Here is an 18,211-nt window from a genome sequence, read left to right as displayed (position 1 = left end):
ACAAAAAAACATATAAGTAGATACCGTGTAAAACACACACACACACACACACACACACACACACACACACACACACACACTGCAGAATAACTTATAAAAAGGTGTGAATGTATAGAAAGACGGGTGCTGCGTGCCCGCCGTCAAGAGGAAGGCACGAATGCAAAAATTTTCTGAAGTACCGTACCTTAGCTTAACAAGAGACAAGATAGAGAGAATAATGTAACAGAAGAAAGATTTGCTAGTGTTGGCACAGTATTAGGACTGGCGGAGAAAGAGAGAGAGAGAGAGAGAGAGAGAGAGAGAGAGAGGGAGAGTGTGTGTGTGTGCGTGTGTCCTTGGCTAATCCCCGCAATGCATCTAGTTTAGCCTGGTTGTTCTTGTATTGTTCCAAGCATATATCCCATCGAACCACAAGTTTTCTATATTCGTCTATAAATTCTACGGTTTTATTCTTGAGACCAATCCATCTTGTTGTTTTCAACACTGAATCCTTCCCGCGACTGGTGGGAAGGCGGGCAACATCAGGCAACAAGCTAAATCTTGTCGCATGCGTCACGTTCTACGGGCAACTTGTTGTCACCTGTTGCATGCCACACAGTCGCATGCTACATGTTGCCTTGTGTTGAACTAGTTGGAACACACTTGGCCTATGCGACAGTGTAGCATGCCACATGTTTGCCAAAATGTTGTCCCGGTGGAATCGCGCCTTAACCCCTACACCGCGGGCTTGTTTACCAATGACTTACGTGTCCCGCGGGGTTATTTGGGCTCCGACAGACTCTCAAAAAATATTTGCCAAAAATCAGTTATTAGTCCTAGAATAATAAAATTATATATGCTTATTGCACATACCTTCAGCTTTCTCCTGGAATGATTGTTGAGCCTTCGTCGTTACCGTAGGACTTGTGGAGACCTCTGAAGTAGGGTAACTAAGTCTCCACTTTACACTTCCTGACAACCAGTAATATGATTGCCACAGCCAGATACAAACACTATAAACACTATTCTACAATTTTCAAGTAGTTTGGGATCCATACTAAAAAAAAAAAAACACTGTGAAAGCAATGGAAATTAGGAGCGCGTCTGATCGTCGCACTTGCGCTAGTTCGCTCTAGGCACGCTGTCATTTATTATTCATAAAACCCCTCACACTTTATATTTCTATTACTATATCACACTTATATATATCTGGAGTCTTTCTCCATAAGTTTCCTTCAGTCGTATTAGTTTATTGTCACTGAAGTCATTCAATTTTTCAGTCAGTAAAATACGTAGAGAGCCACGGATTCACTCTCACTGTTATAACATAAATTATTTGTACTCATATTCTTATATTACTAATTACTTACATTACTATTTACATTTTCTATTCTATTTTCAATATTTACCCTGCTATTTTACTTACACTATGTTATTCACTGTCACTTTCAGTAAGATAAAACTATAATACACTGTTCAATCATATGAACTGAACATCCATTGCTTTCACCTGCTATTTACACATTACACATTATTTCCAAATAATTCTGCTTCCACACTTGCACTGTTAGAACTGCTTCTGGCTGTGATAATCGAAGAAGCAGGTAACACAGAGGGGAACCTGGCACTCAGAGCACTGCCAAGAGGTGCGTTTATGCTCAGGTGTGCGGCGTGTGGCATGCGCACATACCTGACACCTGCGAATCGCAGCCTTCCTTTTCCCTGTGGCAGGCATTAGCTCAAGTCTGTGCCGATCCATATACGCCCTCTGCTCAAGTCGGTCGGAAAGTGTAACTGGATGGCGCCTTGGAGTTGCTGCTTGCACCCTACCATATCTTTCCAGCAGCTGCTGGACACAAGTCCTGGCGAACAACCTCAGGGAGAAGGACTTGGGTGGCTTTACCTTCATCTTGTACAGGATGAAGGCGTTCAGCATCGTCATATCTATGAGATGCAGAAAAACTTTCCTGTACCACCTAGTATTCTTCCTGAGGCAGTCGATCTCACCAATCATCATGTCGGACTTGTCCACCAGCCGCATGTTGATATTATAGTCCAACACAGCATCAGGCTTCATCACAGGTTCGCCTGTCCTACGGTCGACCTTCCCACTGTCTCTCATCTCCCCCTTATGTACGGTGGTGAGCATGTGCACGACTCTCTTGTCATGCCACCGTATTGCCAGCATCTTCTCACACTTGCGTAGGTGCACGTCTCCTCACTGCGAGTTTCCTGCCTCTGGGAATTTGGGGAAGTTGGCACGATTACTTTTCACAGTGCCGCAGGAGCCAATGCCGTGCTCAGAAAGGTATTTGGCAAGTTTCGGTGCTGTATTGTAGTTGTCTGTATACAGCACATGATTCCCACCAAAATACTTTTCTAGGAGCACTTTCACTACACAGCCTGAGAAGCCAAGGGGGTGAGTTTTATCGAGATCGACAGTGCTGGCTGAATATATGACGAAGTCAAGGATGTACCCCGTCTTACAGTCGCACAGAACAAAGAACTTAATTCCAAAGCGATGGCATTTGCTTGGAATGTACTGAACAAACCGAAGACGTCCTCTGAACAAAACCAAGGATTCATCAATGACAACCTTCTGAAATGGGTGGAAGAATGACATGAACTTATCCTTCATTCTGTTCAGAATCTCCCAGATCTTCCAGAGTGGGTCGGTTTGGGAAGTTACATCATTGTCGGCAAAGTGCAGGTTTCCCATGATGTTCCAGAAGCGATCTCTGGCCATGTACTTATTGAAGGCCGGTGAGGGTAGTAAGGGGTCCATGGACCAGTATTCTTCCAACTCATGCTTCTTGAAGTGTGGCATAAGAAGCACGAGGGCAAAGAACACATACAGCTCCTGCACTCCCAGCATGGTCCACTGTTGCATCTTGGCTGCACCTGTACCACTAGCAGCACATTGTGATTCGTACCTGTTGGTCTCATCACATATGTGCTGCATGACTTCGTCGTCTAGGAAGGCCAAAAGGGAGTTGACACACTCAGCATTTTCGTCCATAGTGAAGGCAGGCTGAACTCCTGAGGAGCTCTCATCGAAAACCAGATTTTCGGGGACAAAATCTGACCCTTCCGTCCACGCGAAGGCGTCCAGGATTCCCTGTCGTGGCGGTGGAGGGCGGGTGGTGGTGGTGGTGGTGGAGGTTGGCTGTGAGGGAGGCTTATCTCTGTCAAGGTCACTCTCACTGACCCTAGGTTGCCGTACAGCACTAGCAGCCCTTACCCTACTAGCTACACTACTTTTCACTCTCTTAGATCTACCTCTACCTCTACGGCCTGCCTTCACTGTTGATGCTGGTGGTGACTCCGACGACGAAGACTCCGGAGATAACTCAGCCGACGATGATGAAGAGATGAGTAAAGCGGAGCTTGGGAAACGGGGAGGTGAATGCACTCGTGACTCATGGTGGGCTGGGTCACGTGGGGGCATTGTTCTGGGGCTAACACGCCACCTTTTCACTCCCTTCCCAAATTCTTGTCCTTCCTGCACTAAAGGCTCCTTTCCCTTGGAGCTAGACACTAATTCACTTGTAGAAGCACTTGTTGTCGCTGTTTCTGGCATGATAATCTCACCCGGCTCATCACACGATTCACCCGAATCGTCATAGTCACTGTCCATCATTATCATGGACAATTTTGCAAGTTCTCGTGCCACTGCAGAGTCACTGAGGCCTTTCCTGCTTGCCTCAACACTTTTCTTTGGAGTAGAGGTCACGGGGCCCTTTGCAATGGGCGCAGAAGCGGCAGGAATGGCGGGGCGCGAGTGCGACATGTTGTCTCTACAGTGGAGGACAAGGAACTAAATGCCGTGGCTTATCTGAGAAGGGAACGGTTGACAATGACACTTTAGGCTGACTGCTGCTAACTTACAGGCTAATTTTTTATATGTAGAAAATCTCGGCAATAAATAAAGAAATAGGTAGTTCCAGGTGAATGTAAATGTCAATTAGGATTCTCCCTTCCTTTCTGATATATATTTTTATTACAGACATCGATTACAAGGCATAAATCAAAGGGGAAATTACCGTGGTAATGTAGCGAATGAATGCACGTGAGGTTTTGTCAGGTGATAATTAGCCAAGTTCTGGAGTATAACACTATCACCTACCTGTTTTGTTTTTGGTATATATTATTTGGTAAAGATATAGGGCATAGGGCTTATTTTAATGGATGAAATCTGTGGAAAAAGAAGGGGGAAATTTCCGTAGCGCAGCGCGGCATGGGAGGTGAGAGGAGAGGGTAATGGAGGGCAGGTAGGGAGGGGAGTCACGAAGGGGGTAAAATCGCAAAAATGTCAACAATGGATGGGAGTACAGATGAGATTTGGAGTGCTGACTAGTGTTGGACATTGGCAGTACTGATAGATGATACAAGCCACCACTTGAGAGCCTGGGATAATTCAAAATAACACAGAATCACAAAAGTGACGCCCCGCGGTATGATCCATTGTAGCCGAGCGTCACGAAAGTGACGCCCCGCGGTTAAGGGGTTAAGACACTTGAAAACACGACCTGCTGAACATTCTGGTCTATCTGTTTGAACAGGGTCTCGAATAACTAAATCACCCTTTTCAGTTATCAACCATTAGAAATTATTCGTCTGATCATGATCACCAGTATCGATGCAGGGTTACTGTATCGAGAAAATCGTCTCCTAATATCTAAAAACAAATGGGCGACTGACCAAGACGTGGATGAGACGGACGTCTTTCCATATCTGTTTGGAAAATTTCACCCGCTACCCATCTCTGCTGTTTTTGAGCAATAAAGAAGATTATGACATGATGAGGTCGATTAATATGTAATGTTATTAAGTTCCCTCATAGTTAAGCCAATGAAAATGTAGCTTTCGTGTATATCAGCTCATTAAATACAAGGAAGAATACGTCGTGGAACACTGTCTACCTGCACACGGCTACAGTATTGTTGCTACTTTACAGATTATTGCATAGCAAATTATTTATAAGACACATGCCATCCATTAGCAGTCGTACGAATATTCCCTTAAACTTGTTCAGGAACTGCAGAAGCAATTATTCTCGTAAACAGTGTGTAGAATAATTTCACACGAGTTTGTCATGGTAAGATGGTCACCAGTGACTTTATGGATTACGTATGATTCATATGAGTAATGTCATAATGAAGTTATTTTCTTACTGGTTGTGGATAAACTGATACAGTTTCATTTGGTTGGTAACATGTAAATTTTTTTTATCGTGCAGGGATAAACAAATGAATGTAATTGTATATATGGTTAATTACTTATTGTCTGTTAGGTATGGGAAAAATGTTTTGTTTCTTAATCTGTTAGTAGGCAGCGTGTACTGAAGCAGTAATTTGGTATCATAAACATTTAACTTTTCATGCACTTCAGTCAGGACATGTTTCAATTCATAATTCATACCTACTTTTGCAATAATCGTATCTAATATATAGCCTATCATGTTAGTTGTACCAACATCACATTTTCTATCATCCTGGCCACTAAACGAGAACGTGTGGAATATAGACGTCAGAACCTGTGTGTACTGTATTTACAGCAACGCCGTCTCGGCGACAATTTATTCAGTATTGGGTGAAGGTCAAAGGAGAGACTTTCATGCAAGGTCGTGGAGAATGTGGGCGTGTGCTCCTGTGCTCGTGTACTCTCTCCTCCTAGCTATTTAGGTCAGCCCCATTGGCATTAGCGTTTTTTCTTCATTCTTCTGGTGACCGGTAGGTTAGCTAGTTCTCATTCTCCTCCCCTCTCACTTGGGTTGGTACGGTACAGTAAGTGTCTGTACCTCTGAAATGAGCTTGCTATTGGTTCCTCACCTCTAGAGGATCGCTTTGAGGTGTGAACTGACACAGGCACGGCCTCTCGAGAGTGGTTTGAGAGGATATTCTAAGACTTAAGTGTTTTACCCTGGGTTTATTGTCCCTTGAATTCTTTTTCTCTCTCTTCCCACTTCCTATGGCAGATGCCCCTGCTGTCTCTCCTCCATTCAGTGTGGGAGGTGACCCTGACGAATCCTTGACGGATTCATGGACTGACCGTTCCCAGAGTGGTACCACTCTTAACAGTAGTGTAAATAATGCATTGTTTGTACCGTTATATGCTGTAGGTTCTACTCCATTGCCCAGTCTCAATCCTTTTATCAAGAAAGTGGTTGCAGGCTGTGCTGGTGAGGCGAAGCAGGTTATAAAAAACTTGCAAGTGGAGATCCCTTGATAAAGTCAGTCACTTCCTCTTAGGTTAAGGATTTGTTGAAGCTGTGTCATTTTCATTGCTTTGATGTCGAGCCAAGGATTCTGTATTCCATGAATTTCCGTAACTCTCGTATTTATATCCCTGCTGCTCCTTTCTGTTCAGAAGTTGCTGCTGCCACTACTACAAGCAGAAACAGAAATATGACACGTCCAATATGTAAATCTAAACCCCCGTCCCCCCAGGTAACATCCTCATGTCTTACCTTCTTTTGCTCCAACAAGGGAAAGAAGAAGTAGCTCTTCCCCAAGGGAGTCTGGGTGCCCCCTTATTAATGAAGCAATGGAGGTTTCCGCTAGCAGGCACCGGTTTCAGGTCCTCCAGTGGTCACTCTGGCAACGTAAATACGCAAAACACACTGGCCCTCTTCATAAATGTTAAACCGTTGCATTCATTGTGTTGCAATGGAATTGTAGGACTCTTGGGAATAGGTTACACATCATAGCGATCTCGTTATCTATACACAGGCCAGACGTTATTTGTTTACAGGAGATGTGACTGGTGGATCACCCTGATCCTGCATAGCTCAAACACTATCACTCGTGTAGAAGATAAGATGGTCACAGAGTTGCCATATACAGTACACACACAAATCACACTCACAGAAGGAAGTGGTTCTAAACTCTACTCTAGAAGCTGTCCAGTAAAATTTAATAACAGGTATCTATCATTTCCTCATTCTACTGTCCACCACATGGCCACATTTCTAGTGATGCTTTGAATTCACTATTTGACCACCATCCTCGAATAAGTTAGTGTTGGTCGAATTTAACGTCCATCACAATCAGTGGGGTAGCTTGAGAATCAATGACTGTGGGAAGCAAGTAGCCGACCTAATGCTACAGTCTAGTCTCTGTCTTCTGAACGATGGTAGGGCGACTCGTGAAGATGATCGTACTGGTAACTTTTTGGTTATAGAGATATCTCTGGCCTCCCTAGATATACATCAAAACTTCTCATGGAATCCTTATGATGACTCTTTGGGAAATGATCACTTACGTATGTGTTTCTCTTATTCATACGACGATTTTTCGGACCCTCAGCTTCCAGAATTTTACTTTCAGAATTCGGATTGGAGATCCTTCTCACGGAGACCATAGATGTAAAAGTCCAAAACTTAGCCACTTCAATTTTACACGGGGCTGAGGTTAATATTCCCAAGACCGCTACAATTCATGCGAAGCATAGAACTCAATAGTGGACAACTACATTGCCAACAAGTATTAAGGAAATGCAATATGAAATACAGGATATTTGATAGTCTGCCTACTAAGGAAAATTTTATTGCTTACAGACAAGCAAGGGCTGAGGCAAGGCGAATAACTAGAAGGGTTAAACATGACTTCTGGCATTCCTTTTTGTCCAAGGTGAATCTCTTTACCCCACTGATCAGAGTCTGGTCCACTATTAAAATACTATAAACGCCCTTATATCCCTGTGGCCACCCTACAGGTGGACTACTACACCTACGATGACCCCGTGGACGTAGCCAACATCCTTGCTACGAGCCAATGAAGACCAATGTTTTCAAGATCATGAACCTACGGCTGAGTTACTAATTTTAGACTTTCCCGTAAAAGATGCCAATTCCCTGGACAACCAAGTGTTTATGATGGACGAACTTCTTCCCAATAATCCTGTAAAGGCACCTGTCCAACATCGGGTACCATCATGCTCAGTATGATCCAGAATCTTTATCAGGACAACCTGATTAAGCTGTTAGCACTGTACAATGAGCTTCGGGCGTCCTGGACGGCACTTTGCGCATGTCATACCTTTACCCAAGCAGGCTGGTTCGTTTCGTCCTATTGTGTTTACTTTTTTTGTCCATGTAAGGCCATGGGATGAATAGTTAATAATGTGCTTCTTTTTGTTTTAGAGCTGAAAACATTGTTAAATGATCAACAGTGTGGCTCCCGTAAATACAGTAGTTCACTAGATCATTTAATGAATATCGAGCATTACTTTTCGGAGGTATTTGCCAAAAACAGAATTCATGACTGGGGTGTTCATGAACATTCATAAAACTTGTGACATGACGTGGTGATAAGGTATGCTAATGAAGCTCTATGCTTGTGGTTTGAGATGGAATATGCTTACATTTATTTCAGTTATTTTAACCCTTGTGTGGTGTTCATGTTTTTGTTACGCAGCCAGTGTTTGCGGGTCTGGTGGACCCACCGCATTATTGGGTTTTTAAATCAATGCAGCCATAACAATTTCTGTAAAAATACTAGATGTTTACTTTATCCCAAATGCAGACAATAAAGACAGCATACATGGTTAATAATAATATGCTTAGGAGCTCCTGTTCCAGCTTGTGTGAGGTAAAAAAGTTATTGCATGTGATGTATCCACTGAGTCCTTGTGTCATGTCCAGGACAACTTTCATCCCTTGGTTCTTATCAGGGGCTCCTCCATCTGGCCTCCTTGTATACACTTGCAAGTTCCATGCATATGATGATGCAGCATCACAGGCAGCCCAGATTTTTAGGCCGTATATTGCAGGTTTTAATGGCATTTACTGCCTGAAGGGGCAGCAGCCCCTAACTGGCACCAGCTGCTTATCAACAGTGACATTAGGGCCAGGGTGGTAAAACAGGGGGAGGCAGTGCACTCACTTGTCCCACACTGTCTTGATGGCAGCTAGCTTGTCTCTCTGCCACCGAGCTAGTCTGTCATCTCGAGGTTATCAAAGCGGATAATCCTGGAAATAATGTGAACATTTTCCAGAGACATTGTAGCAGGGAAAAGTTCTCTGCCAGTTTCTGCATCCCACAGGGATTCTGTGGATTCCTCTTTAGATCTGAAAACTCTAGCAAGGTTAAGAAGCCCAAAGTATGCTCGTAAATGGGTTTGGTCCATCTCCTTCCACCCCTCTCCAAAAACACGCCTTCCCACTATTTTAGTGCAATCCAGAATGATTTTCTGGATGTCATCCGGGATGAAAAGTTCAAAAGAAGACACGATATCCTGCACGTGAGTAACTGCCATCCGTGTTGGCCCTTCATGCATCTTTATCACAGTGGCAGCCCTGCAGGGTGGCTCTTTCTTTGGGCAAGGATACCATTCAATTTCAAAATTTTTTGACATCCATATTTCTCCACTTGCTGGCTGCTGGTGGGCTGTCTCCTGACTGGCTGGTCCTCTGGCTGGTCCTGCAGTGGGCTGCTGATGGGCTGATCCTCTGGCTGGTCCTGCAGTGGGCTGCTGATGGGCTGATCCTCTGGCTGGTCCTGCAGTGGGCTGCTGATGGGCTGATCCTCTGGCTGGCTGCTGACGAGCTGGTCCTGTGGCTGACTACTGACGAGCTGGTCCTGTGGCTGGCTACTGACGAGCTGGTCCTGTGGCTGACTGCTGCGGGGGGCCTGAAGCTGGCTACCGATGGGCTCATTTTGGAGCTGGCTCAAGGTCAATTTCATCCTCTTCTTCAAACTCACTGTCAGACTCTGAATTGACAGAAGTGCGATCTTCAAATTCTGATAATATCTTCCTATTCTTTAACTTCCCAAGCTTCTATCTCTTCGAAAATCATCTCTAAGGCCCTCTGCACGGAGACCCTTTTCGCCATCTTGATCGACTGCAATGCAGAGCCACACAAGCAAAGCTATTTGTTTATTGTTTTCCACCCCCAATCTGCAGGTGGGAGAGAGTGTACGAAAATACAGAATGGTTCCAGCAAGACAGAGGGTAAAATGTGCGGGAATGTGGGAGCAGACAGGTTTCGGTGCTTGAAATGTAACAATGTTGTAACCGTGTGCGTGAATAGTAGCAGCAGAGAAAAAACTCACACACACACACACACACTAACAGCAGGCCATATAGAAGGAGGACAGAGTGAAGGGACACAGCATCTCTACATTTTTATTACCCTCGGGTCCAGTGGACCCGAACACCACATGTGTAATATAATCGTGTAGGAGGGGTGTGCAGTGTGAAGTCATTGAAAATGTGTTATTTTGTATGTTCTTCACAGAAAATGAGCCAAGGCCAAGGAGTCTGAAGTTGTAATAATAATTAATTGCATCAGTTTTCTTTTGGTAAAGATTGGAAACGGGTTCCACAAACCCGAACACCACACAAGGGTTAAGGGGGATTAAGGGAGATAATTTTCTCTGTCGAAATGGTCAATAATGTAATTGCAGATATATTTTAATCATGAACACGGGGAGCCTCAGGGAAGTGTTTTTAGTCGCACCTTTTTAGTATTATCCATCAATCTATCTGTCTGTCTATTGCCAGACGCCTTAATCCGATAAGGGGTGGCCATAAACAAATCACCTCCAAGTCACCCTGTCCCTTGCCATTTCATTGCCCTCCTCCCAGCTCACACCACCTCTCTCATATACCTCTTCACCCCATCCCTCCATCTCATCCTTGGCCTCCCCCTCCCTCTCCCCCCCTTCTCTCATATACCTCTCCACTCCATCCCTCCATCTCATCCTTGGCCATCCCCTCCCTCTCCCCCCCCGTCCACCTCACTCACATACACTTTCCTCATTATCATTATTACCATGTTTGGACAGATGCATCAAGACTTGCAAAATTAAGAACAAAAGTTCAACAATTAGTGTAGATACATCCACTCAGGCACCTCAAATTGAGCAGGCGATGATAGATGATAGAACAAGTGATGATAGAAGGGCGATAAGCGATAGTACAAAAAAAATGTTATATTAGTAAAGTAAAGAGTTTCCCAGTTAGTAATGAAATGAATAACAATAAATCCCAAGGTCAAGGCATAACTACTCTCTGAAAGTGTACTACACACACAGCCGGAGTTTACGTAATAAAATGGATGAACTGAGGGCTTTAATTTGTACAGAGAAATAGACATTGCCGTTATTAGTGAAACTTGGATGAATACAGACACTCGAGAATTTTTAGCAGAATATCAGATAAAAGGCTATAATAATTTGTGTCAAACCGTCTGGGAAGAAAGGGGGGAGGGGTAGCTATTTATGTAAAGGATTCATTAAACTGTTACAATAAAGCAGACATTAAAGTAAATAGGGACACAGAAAGTGTCTGGGTTGAAATTAGTAACAATAGGGAGAAATTAGTCTTAGGAGCAATTTATTGATCTCCAAAATTAAGTAGAGCTGATAGTAAATACCTTTGGGAGGAAATTAGGAAAGCATCACAGTCCAGCTTAGTAATAATTGTAGGAGACCTTAATCTTCCAAAGATAGATTGGAGAAATCAGACAGGGGATGCAGAGTCAGAGGAATTTCTAGAGGTAGTACATGATAATTTCCTTTATCAGTATATCAGGGAGCCCACCAGAGATAATAATATACTAGATTTGGTTTTAGCTAATAAAGAAAATATCATTAGTGATATAGAGGTTGGTGGACGACTTGATAATAGCGATCATGAAGAAATTAAGTTCAAATTTATTTGGGATGTCTGTTCCACTGAAAATACCTCCACCGTTCCTAATTTTCGTCTAGGAGATTTCAATGGCTTAAGAACTTATTTTAGAGCGGTATTCCGTAGAAAGAATAGTTATTTTAGGGAGTGGCAGGTCAGTGGAGAATCCCAGGTCATAGGTGAGGGGCAGAAAACACGTGGGAATGTCCATCAGGTGTCTGTGAAGGGGGAGGTGGTAGATGGGAGTGTAGTCCAGGTGACGGGAATTAACTCAGCTCCAGTACCAAGCAGACGTTCGACCAGTGAGAAGTATAACGAGTTAATAAATATAATACACGGAGGCCAAGATAGATATATCCCTTCAAAACCGTTTATAACGAATAATTTAGAACCAGGATAGTTAAACAACAGATTAAAATCTCTCATAAGCCAAAGGAAAGGAATATATAGAAAAATAAAACGTGGAGAGGAACACTTGCGTAACCAGTACGTGATTTTAAAAGGAGAGGTAAAGAGGGAGATAAGAAAAGCAAAGAGAAGTTATGAAAATAAGGTTGCTAGTAAATCGAAAGAAAACCCCAAGGGTTCTTATCAATTCTACCGTGCGAAAAATAAAGATAGGATAGGACCACTCAGAACAGAATCAGGTGACATTACCAGTGAAGATAATGAAATGTGCTCCATCCTAAATAATTATTTCATATCAGTATTCACCAAGGAAAATCTAGACCTGGTCCCTCAAGCAGCAAATATTTACGATGAGAATACGGAAAATATTCTTAGTAAAATAACCGTTAGTAAAGAGGACGTATTGAAAGAAATTAATAAATTAAAACCTCAAAAATCGCCAGGTTCGGATGATATATATGCAAAAATTATAAAAGAAACCAAAGAAGAATTATGTCAGCCACTTTTAACAGTATTTAATAACTCTTTAAGTTCAGAAGTTCCAGAGGCGTGGAAGACCGCAAACGTAGTGCCCATTTTGAAAAAGGGTGATAAATCAGCTGCGTCGAATTATCGTCCGATATGTCTAACGTCAATAGTAGGAAAAATGTTAGAGTCAGTTTTGGCAAATAAGATTAGAGAACATTTAGAAAGATTTAATCTTATAAACGAAAGTCAGCACGGATTCAGGCAAGGACGATCCTGCCTCACAAACTTATTGTCATTCTACTCGGAGGTCTATGAGGCAGTAGAGAGCGATAAAGCTTACGATGTTATTTATCTGGACTTTAGTAAAGCTTTTGATAGGGTCCCACACGAAAGGTTAGTTAGAAAGGTTCGAGCATACGGTATAGGCGGCGATATCTTAAAATGGATAGAATCCTGGCTAAAAGGACGAAAGCAGTTCACTAAAAGATCGAACTCTCCAAAATGGTTTGATGGCAACTGTGCCAGGGCAACAGCCCAAAAGTCATTAGCATATAACTCTTACTTAAAATCAAAAACATCTGAATCACTCTCCCAATTTAAAATTGCTAGAAATCATTCAAAAACGGTATTAAATCTATCTAAATCAAAATAAGCAAGCATCAGTACTACTTAACAACCCTAATGACAATAGAATATTCTGGTCAACTCTTAATTCTTTCAATAATAACTTTAACAAGTCATCTTCTATTCCCCCACTAAAATCTTCAGATGGCAACATTACAAATGACCCACGTGGGAAAGCAGATATCTTTGCCAGTACCTTTGCCAGAAACTCTACCATAGACGATACCAGCCAGAATGTCCCAGTACTGGAACTTGATTCTCCCGAAATTGCCCCACTTAAAATACAGACAAGATTCGTAAAATCCATCCTACACAATTTACCTACCAACAAAGCTCCAGGCCCAGATGGAATTCCGCCAATTGTTTTGAAAAAGTGTTCCCCTGAACTTGCCTCTGTCCTAGCTAAATTATTCAGACTATGCATACGTACTTCATTATTCCCAAATTCATGGAAAGAAGCCAATATCCACCAAATTCCGAAGAAAGGAAGTTCGTCTGACCCCTCCAATTACAGACCAATAGCTGTCACATCTTCTTTTGGTAAGGTATTTGAAACTTTAATTAATAAGCACATTGTTAACCATCTTGAATCCAACAACTTAATTAGTGATAGACAATATGGTTTTCGCCAAGAAAGATCCACCATTGACATACTCAATCTCTTAACTCATACCATCCATCAATCAATTGATCTTTTTGGAGAAACTCACGCAGTAGCTCTTGATATCTCTAAAGCTTTCGACAGAGTATGGCACTGTTCTCTGCTGTCCAAACTCCCTTGCTATGGACTAACGTCTTTTGTTCCTTTGATTTCTTCATAACTTAGTGACAGGAAAATAAGAATAACAGTAGATGATGTATATTCCAATTTCCACTCAATTAATGCCGGCGTGCTGCAGGGATCCGTTCTGGCGCCAACCCTATTTCTGGTTCATATTAATGATCTCTTATCTGTTACCCACAATCCCATTCACTCATATGCAGATGACTCAACACTACATAGTTCATTCACACTCAGACACCCATTTACAAAGTCTAATATCTCTACCTCTCAACTCAGTACAGCCATCTCCATAAATCAAGATCTATCTACGATCAGTGAATGGGGACAAAACAACCTTGTCTCTTTTAATGCTAGTAAAATTAAATATATACAGTTTACTAATAGACAGATATTGCCAGATTCGTACTTTACCTTCAGCGCTACTAATATTCCCATCTCCAAAAGTATTGAAATTCTTGGCATCTCACTTAACAATGCCCTCAACTGGACCTCTCATGTCAGATCACTTGCTAAAACCACCTCAGAGAAGCTTGGATTATTGTACAGAGTCTGTAACTTCTTTGCCGATGAGCAGTTAGCTATAATTTATAAGGGTCATGTGCGCTCTCAGCTTGAATATTGCTCACCCTTGTGGAATGGTTGTGGAGAGGTTGCATTAAGACAACTAGACAAAATTCAGAACAAAGCTGTTAGAATCATTAACAACCCTGCCATTACATATATAAACTACCTCCCCTGCAAGTAAGAAGGAATGTTGCCTCCCTTGCATTATTTTACAGATATTTTTTTGGCAAATGCTCAAACAAAGTTGCGTCCATGGTGCTACCTCTCCATGCCTTCCCTCGTGCTACACAAGCATCTGGTAGTGCTCATGACTGGAATGTCACTCAGCCATACTGCAGAACTTCTGCCTACCAGAATTCTTTCATTCTCCGAACTGCATCTTTCTGGAACTCGCTTCCCCAGAGTTATTTCCCTCCAAATTTCAACCCACAGCTGTTCAAGTCTAACTGTTACAGATATTTTATGAACAGAGGACACCAGTAATCTGGTGTATGGATTATTTTTTTTTTTTACTCATTTGTTTTTCCTTCCTCCGGTTTGTTATTTATTAAAAAAACAATAATAAATGGAGCTAAGTCGGATTGGGGATTAGTAACTAGCGGTGTACCACAGGGTTCAGTACTCGGTCCCTTATTATTTATCATATATATAAATGATCTAGACTTAGGAGTCAATAGCAGCATCAGCAAATTTGCCGACGATACAAAAATAGGGCGTATCATTAACTCGGCTGACGATTGCCATAACTTACAAAAAGACCTCGATACATTGTCCAAATGGTCTAAAACTTGGCAAATGGAATTTAACGTTGAAAAATGTAAAGTACTTAACGTAGGCAAGACCACTGAAGACACTAAATACAGCTTAGATAACAAGGAAATTAGCAAATCGGAATGCGAGAGGGATCTAGGAGTTATGGTTAGTAACGACCTGAAACCAAGGCAACAGTGTATTAATGCGAGAAATAAAGCAAATAGAGTCCTAGGATTTATTTCGAGAAGCGTGAGCAATAGAACATCAAAAGTAATACTGCAACTTTATCTAGCATTAGTAAGGCCACATTTAGACTACGCAGTACAATTTTGGTGTCCTTACTTAGAATGGATATTAATTCGTTAGAAAATGTACAGAGAAGGATGACAAAAATGATATATACATGACGTCCGGAACCTGTCATATGAAGACAGACTGAAAAGTCTAAGTCTGCATTCGCTAGAGAGGCGTAGAGTAAGGGGAGACTTAATTGAGGTGTTTAAGTGGATGAAGGGAATAAATAAGGGAGATATTAGCAAGGTACTTAAAGTGAGCATACAGGAGAGAACTAGAAATAATGGTTTCAAACTAGGAAAATTGCGTTTCAATAAGGAAATAGGTAGAAATTGGTTTGGTAATAGAGTAGTAGACGAATGGAATAAGCTATCTAGTAAAGAAGTTGCTGCCTCTTCCAATGAGAGTTTCAAGCATAGGCTAGATAAGCATAAGACAAATAAGGGATGGATAGAGAAAAAAGAAAATCGTATAACCAATACTAATTCATAATTTTTCCTTTTCAGGTTACATTATGATAGTCTCTATCCTCCTTTCACACTTTCCTGTAAAATGTCCACGCCAGTTTTTCTATACTGCGTGGTGTTCTTTCTGACTTTTTCCTGCCGGCTTCGGCTGGAGGGTTTGGAGGGCGGGGGAGAGCCTTCTTCTTTGCTATCCTTATCTCATTCTAGTAGTTCAGTTACTCTTCTAGGAGCTGCCTAGCATGGGCCAACCGGCCTACTGCAGTTCCTCGTCAGTCTCTCACTCTCCATCCTCTCCGCATGGCCAAACCACCTCAGTGTGTTTCTCCTAACGCTCCCTATCACATCCACATCCACACCACAACACTCCTTCAAATTTTGTCAGTCTGTCTCTCCATGTGACTCCACATGCTCCTCTCAAATAACTCATTTCCACTGCTCTCACTCTTGACTTGTGTCCCTCCAACAAGGTCCAAGCTTCACTTCCATACGTTGGAGTTGGCATCACAATACTGTCATGTAGCAAATTTTTCACTTCCATGCTCACTTCTCTGTTTCTTATCACAGCTTTCAAGGAACCTGCAACCTTACTTCCTTGTTGTACCCTTTCAAGCACTTCATCCTCTAGACTTCCATCCTTACTCATCACACTACCCAAGTATATAAACACAGTCACATTTTCCATTTTCTCCTCATCCAACCTCACGGTACATTCTCGGACTTCACTTCTCTCGAAGACCATAACTTTACTTTCCCCTACATTCACCTTTAGATTCCGTTTCTTACACACTCTCCCAAATTCACCCACTGAGCCTTGCAACTCCCCTTCGTCTTCACTTAACAACATAGTATCATCTGCAAACAACAGTACATGGAGTTTCCTATCACTGCCCTCTCTCACTAGGGCCTCTCCAAAATTCATTGCCTTACCTTGTATCTCTTTTATAGCCCCATTCATATACAGAATGAACAACCGCGGAGACATGGTTCATCCTTGCTTCAGTCCAACCTTCACATAGGAAAACTAATTCAGTTCACTATCTACACGCACTGCAGCCTTAGCACCCTCATACATACTCTTCACGGCCTCCAGCAACTTCACATGTACTCCCTATATTCTTAATACTTTCCACAATCCTTGTCTATCCACCCTGTCATATGCTTTCTCCAAATCCATGAAGGCTGCATAGAACTTCATTCCCTTCTCTAGAAACTTTTCCACCAAAGATCTAAGAATGAATATCTGATCTACGCAACCCCTTCCCTTCCTAAAACCTCCCTGCTCTTCTCCAACTAATTCCCTAAAAACAGAGTATCACTACACTAAGTGAGTGGATGATGGGCGCCCGCACCTAGTAATATGATCTGTTATATTCTCTCATTATCTCCCATCCCAAGGAATATTCAATACTCATTCTGTTCAGATGATTGTGCAATATGGCACTCTTCCCGCAATGCACAGCTTTAGTCTGGGCAGATTCAAGCAGCGTTTGATTTCACCCACCAGTGGGCTTTAAAGTGCGGATTTCAGTTTTCCATCCCTAAGTGTGCTGCTGTTGTTATCGCCTCTCTTAATACCTGATTTGCGTTTGACTGGATAATCAGCCGGTACCTCCTGAAATTTCTGAAAAACTATTACGTTTGCAGTTTGTTCTGAGACTGACCTTTAAATATCACGTTAATTATATAGCTGCTCATTGTGATAAACCAATAAATGTCCTTAAGTATCTAAAGGGGAATGGGCAGAAGATTCTTATCAGTGGTGTATAGGTCCCTTATAAGATCTAAGCTGGGCTATGGCTCATAGGTGTATGGGTTGGCATCTGATGCCATACTGAAGATGTTGGATGTGCTACAAAAAAAAAAAAAAAGTTTGTGAGCCTTAAGTTTTACACACGTGGCTCATATGAAAGTGAAGACAAATGTACAGTCAGGGAAAGTTCCGCATTACCCGCTGTTCGGAGCATTGGTGGTCGACGAATGGTCACGAAGCAGCAGCCAGGCCCCACATGTCTGGTAACTGTGACTGGGCGGGAGGGTGGCCGGGGGTGGGAGGGTTTGGAGAGTTGCTCATGTCACAGTATCAATACGTGTTTACTGTCAAAGGTTTGCTTCTTTGGCTTCATTTTGTAATGTTCGATAGGAATGATAGTTACAGAGACTGAGTTTAGAATTAGGACTTCCCATGTCATTCTGTCTATAGGAAAACGAAAAACCTCTTAATCGCTCATTTAAA

General features: G+C 42.3%; 1 protein-coding gene across 1 annotated transcript; it reads right to left on the bottom strand.

Moving 5' to 3' along the window:
* Nucleotides 1–8,913: 8,913 nt before the first annotated feature.
* LOC145398390 (uncharacterized) lies at nucleotides 8,914–9,258 on the bottom strand. The gene has a single exon (XM_080271266.1). It carries the CDS (start codon nucleotides 9,256–9,258, stop codon nucleotides 8,914–8,916), a length of 345 nt encoding a protein of 114 aa, XP_080127392.1.
* Between the last annotated feature and the right edge of the window lie 8,953 nt (nucleotides 9,259–18,211).

Source organism: Coenobita brevimanus, chromosome 45 (assembly GCF_032717465.1).
Source record: "Coenobita brevimanus isolate Jiangsu-jjx chromosome 45, ASM3271746v2, whole genome shotgun sequence".
Classification (NCBI taxonomy): Eukaryota; Metazoa; Arthropoda; class Malacostraca; order Decapoda; family Coenobitidae; genus Coenobita; species Coenobita brevimanus.
Note: the sequence above shows the minus strand (reverse complement) of the source record. Positions and strands in the feature narration are given on the sequence as shown.

What these genes read in the sequence shown, in the direction of transcription:
- LOC145398390 (XM_080271266.1), bottom strand. Translation starts at nt 9,258, where the DNA reads ATGCATGAAGGGCCAACACGGATGGCAGTTACTCACGTGCAGGATATC.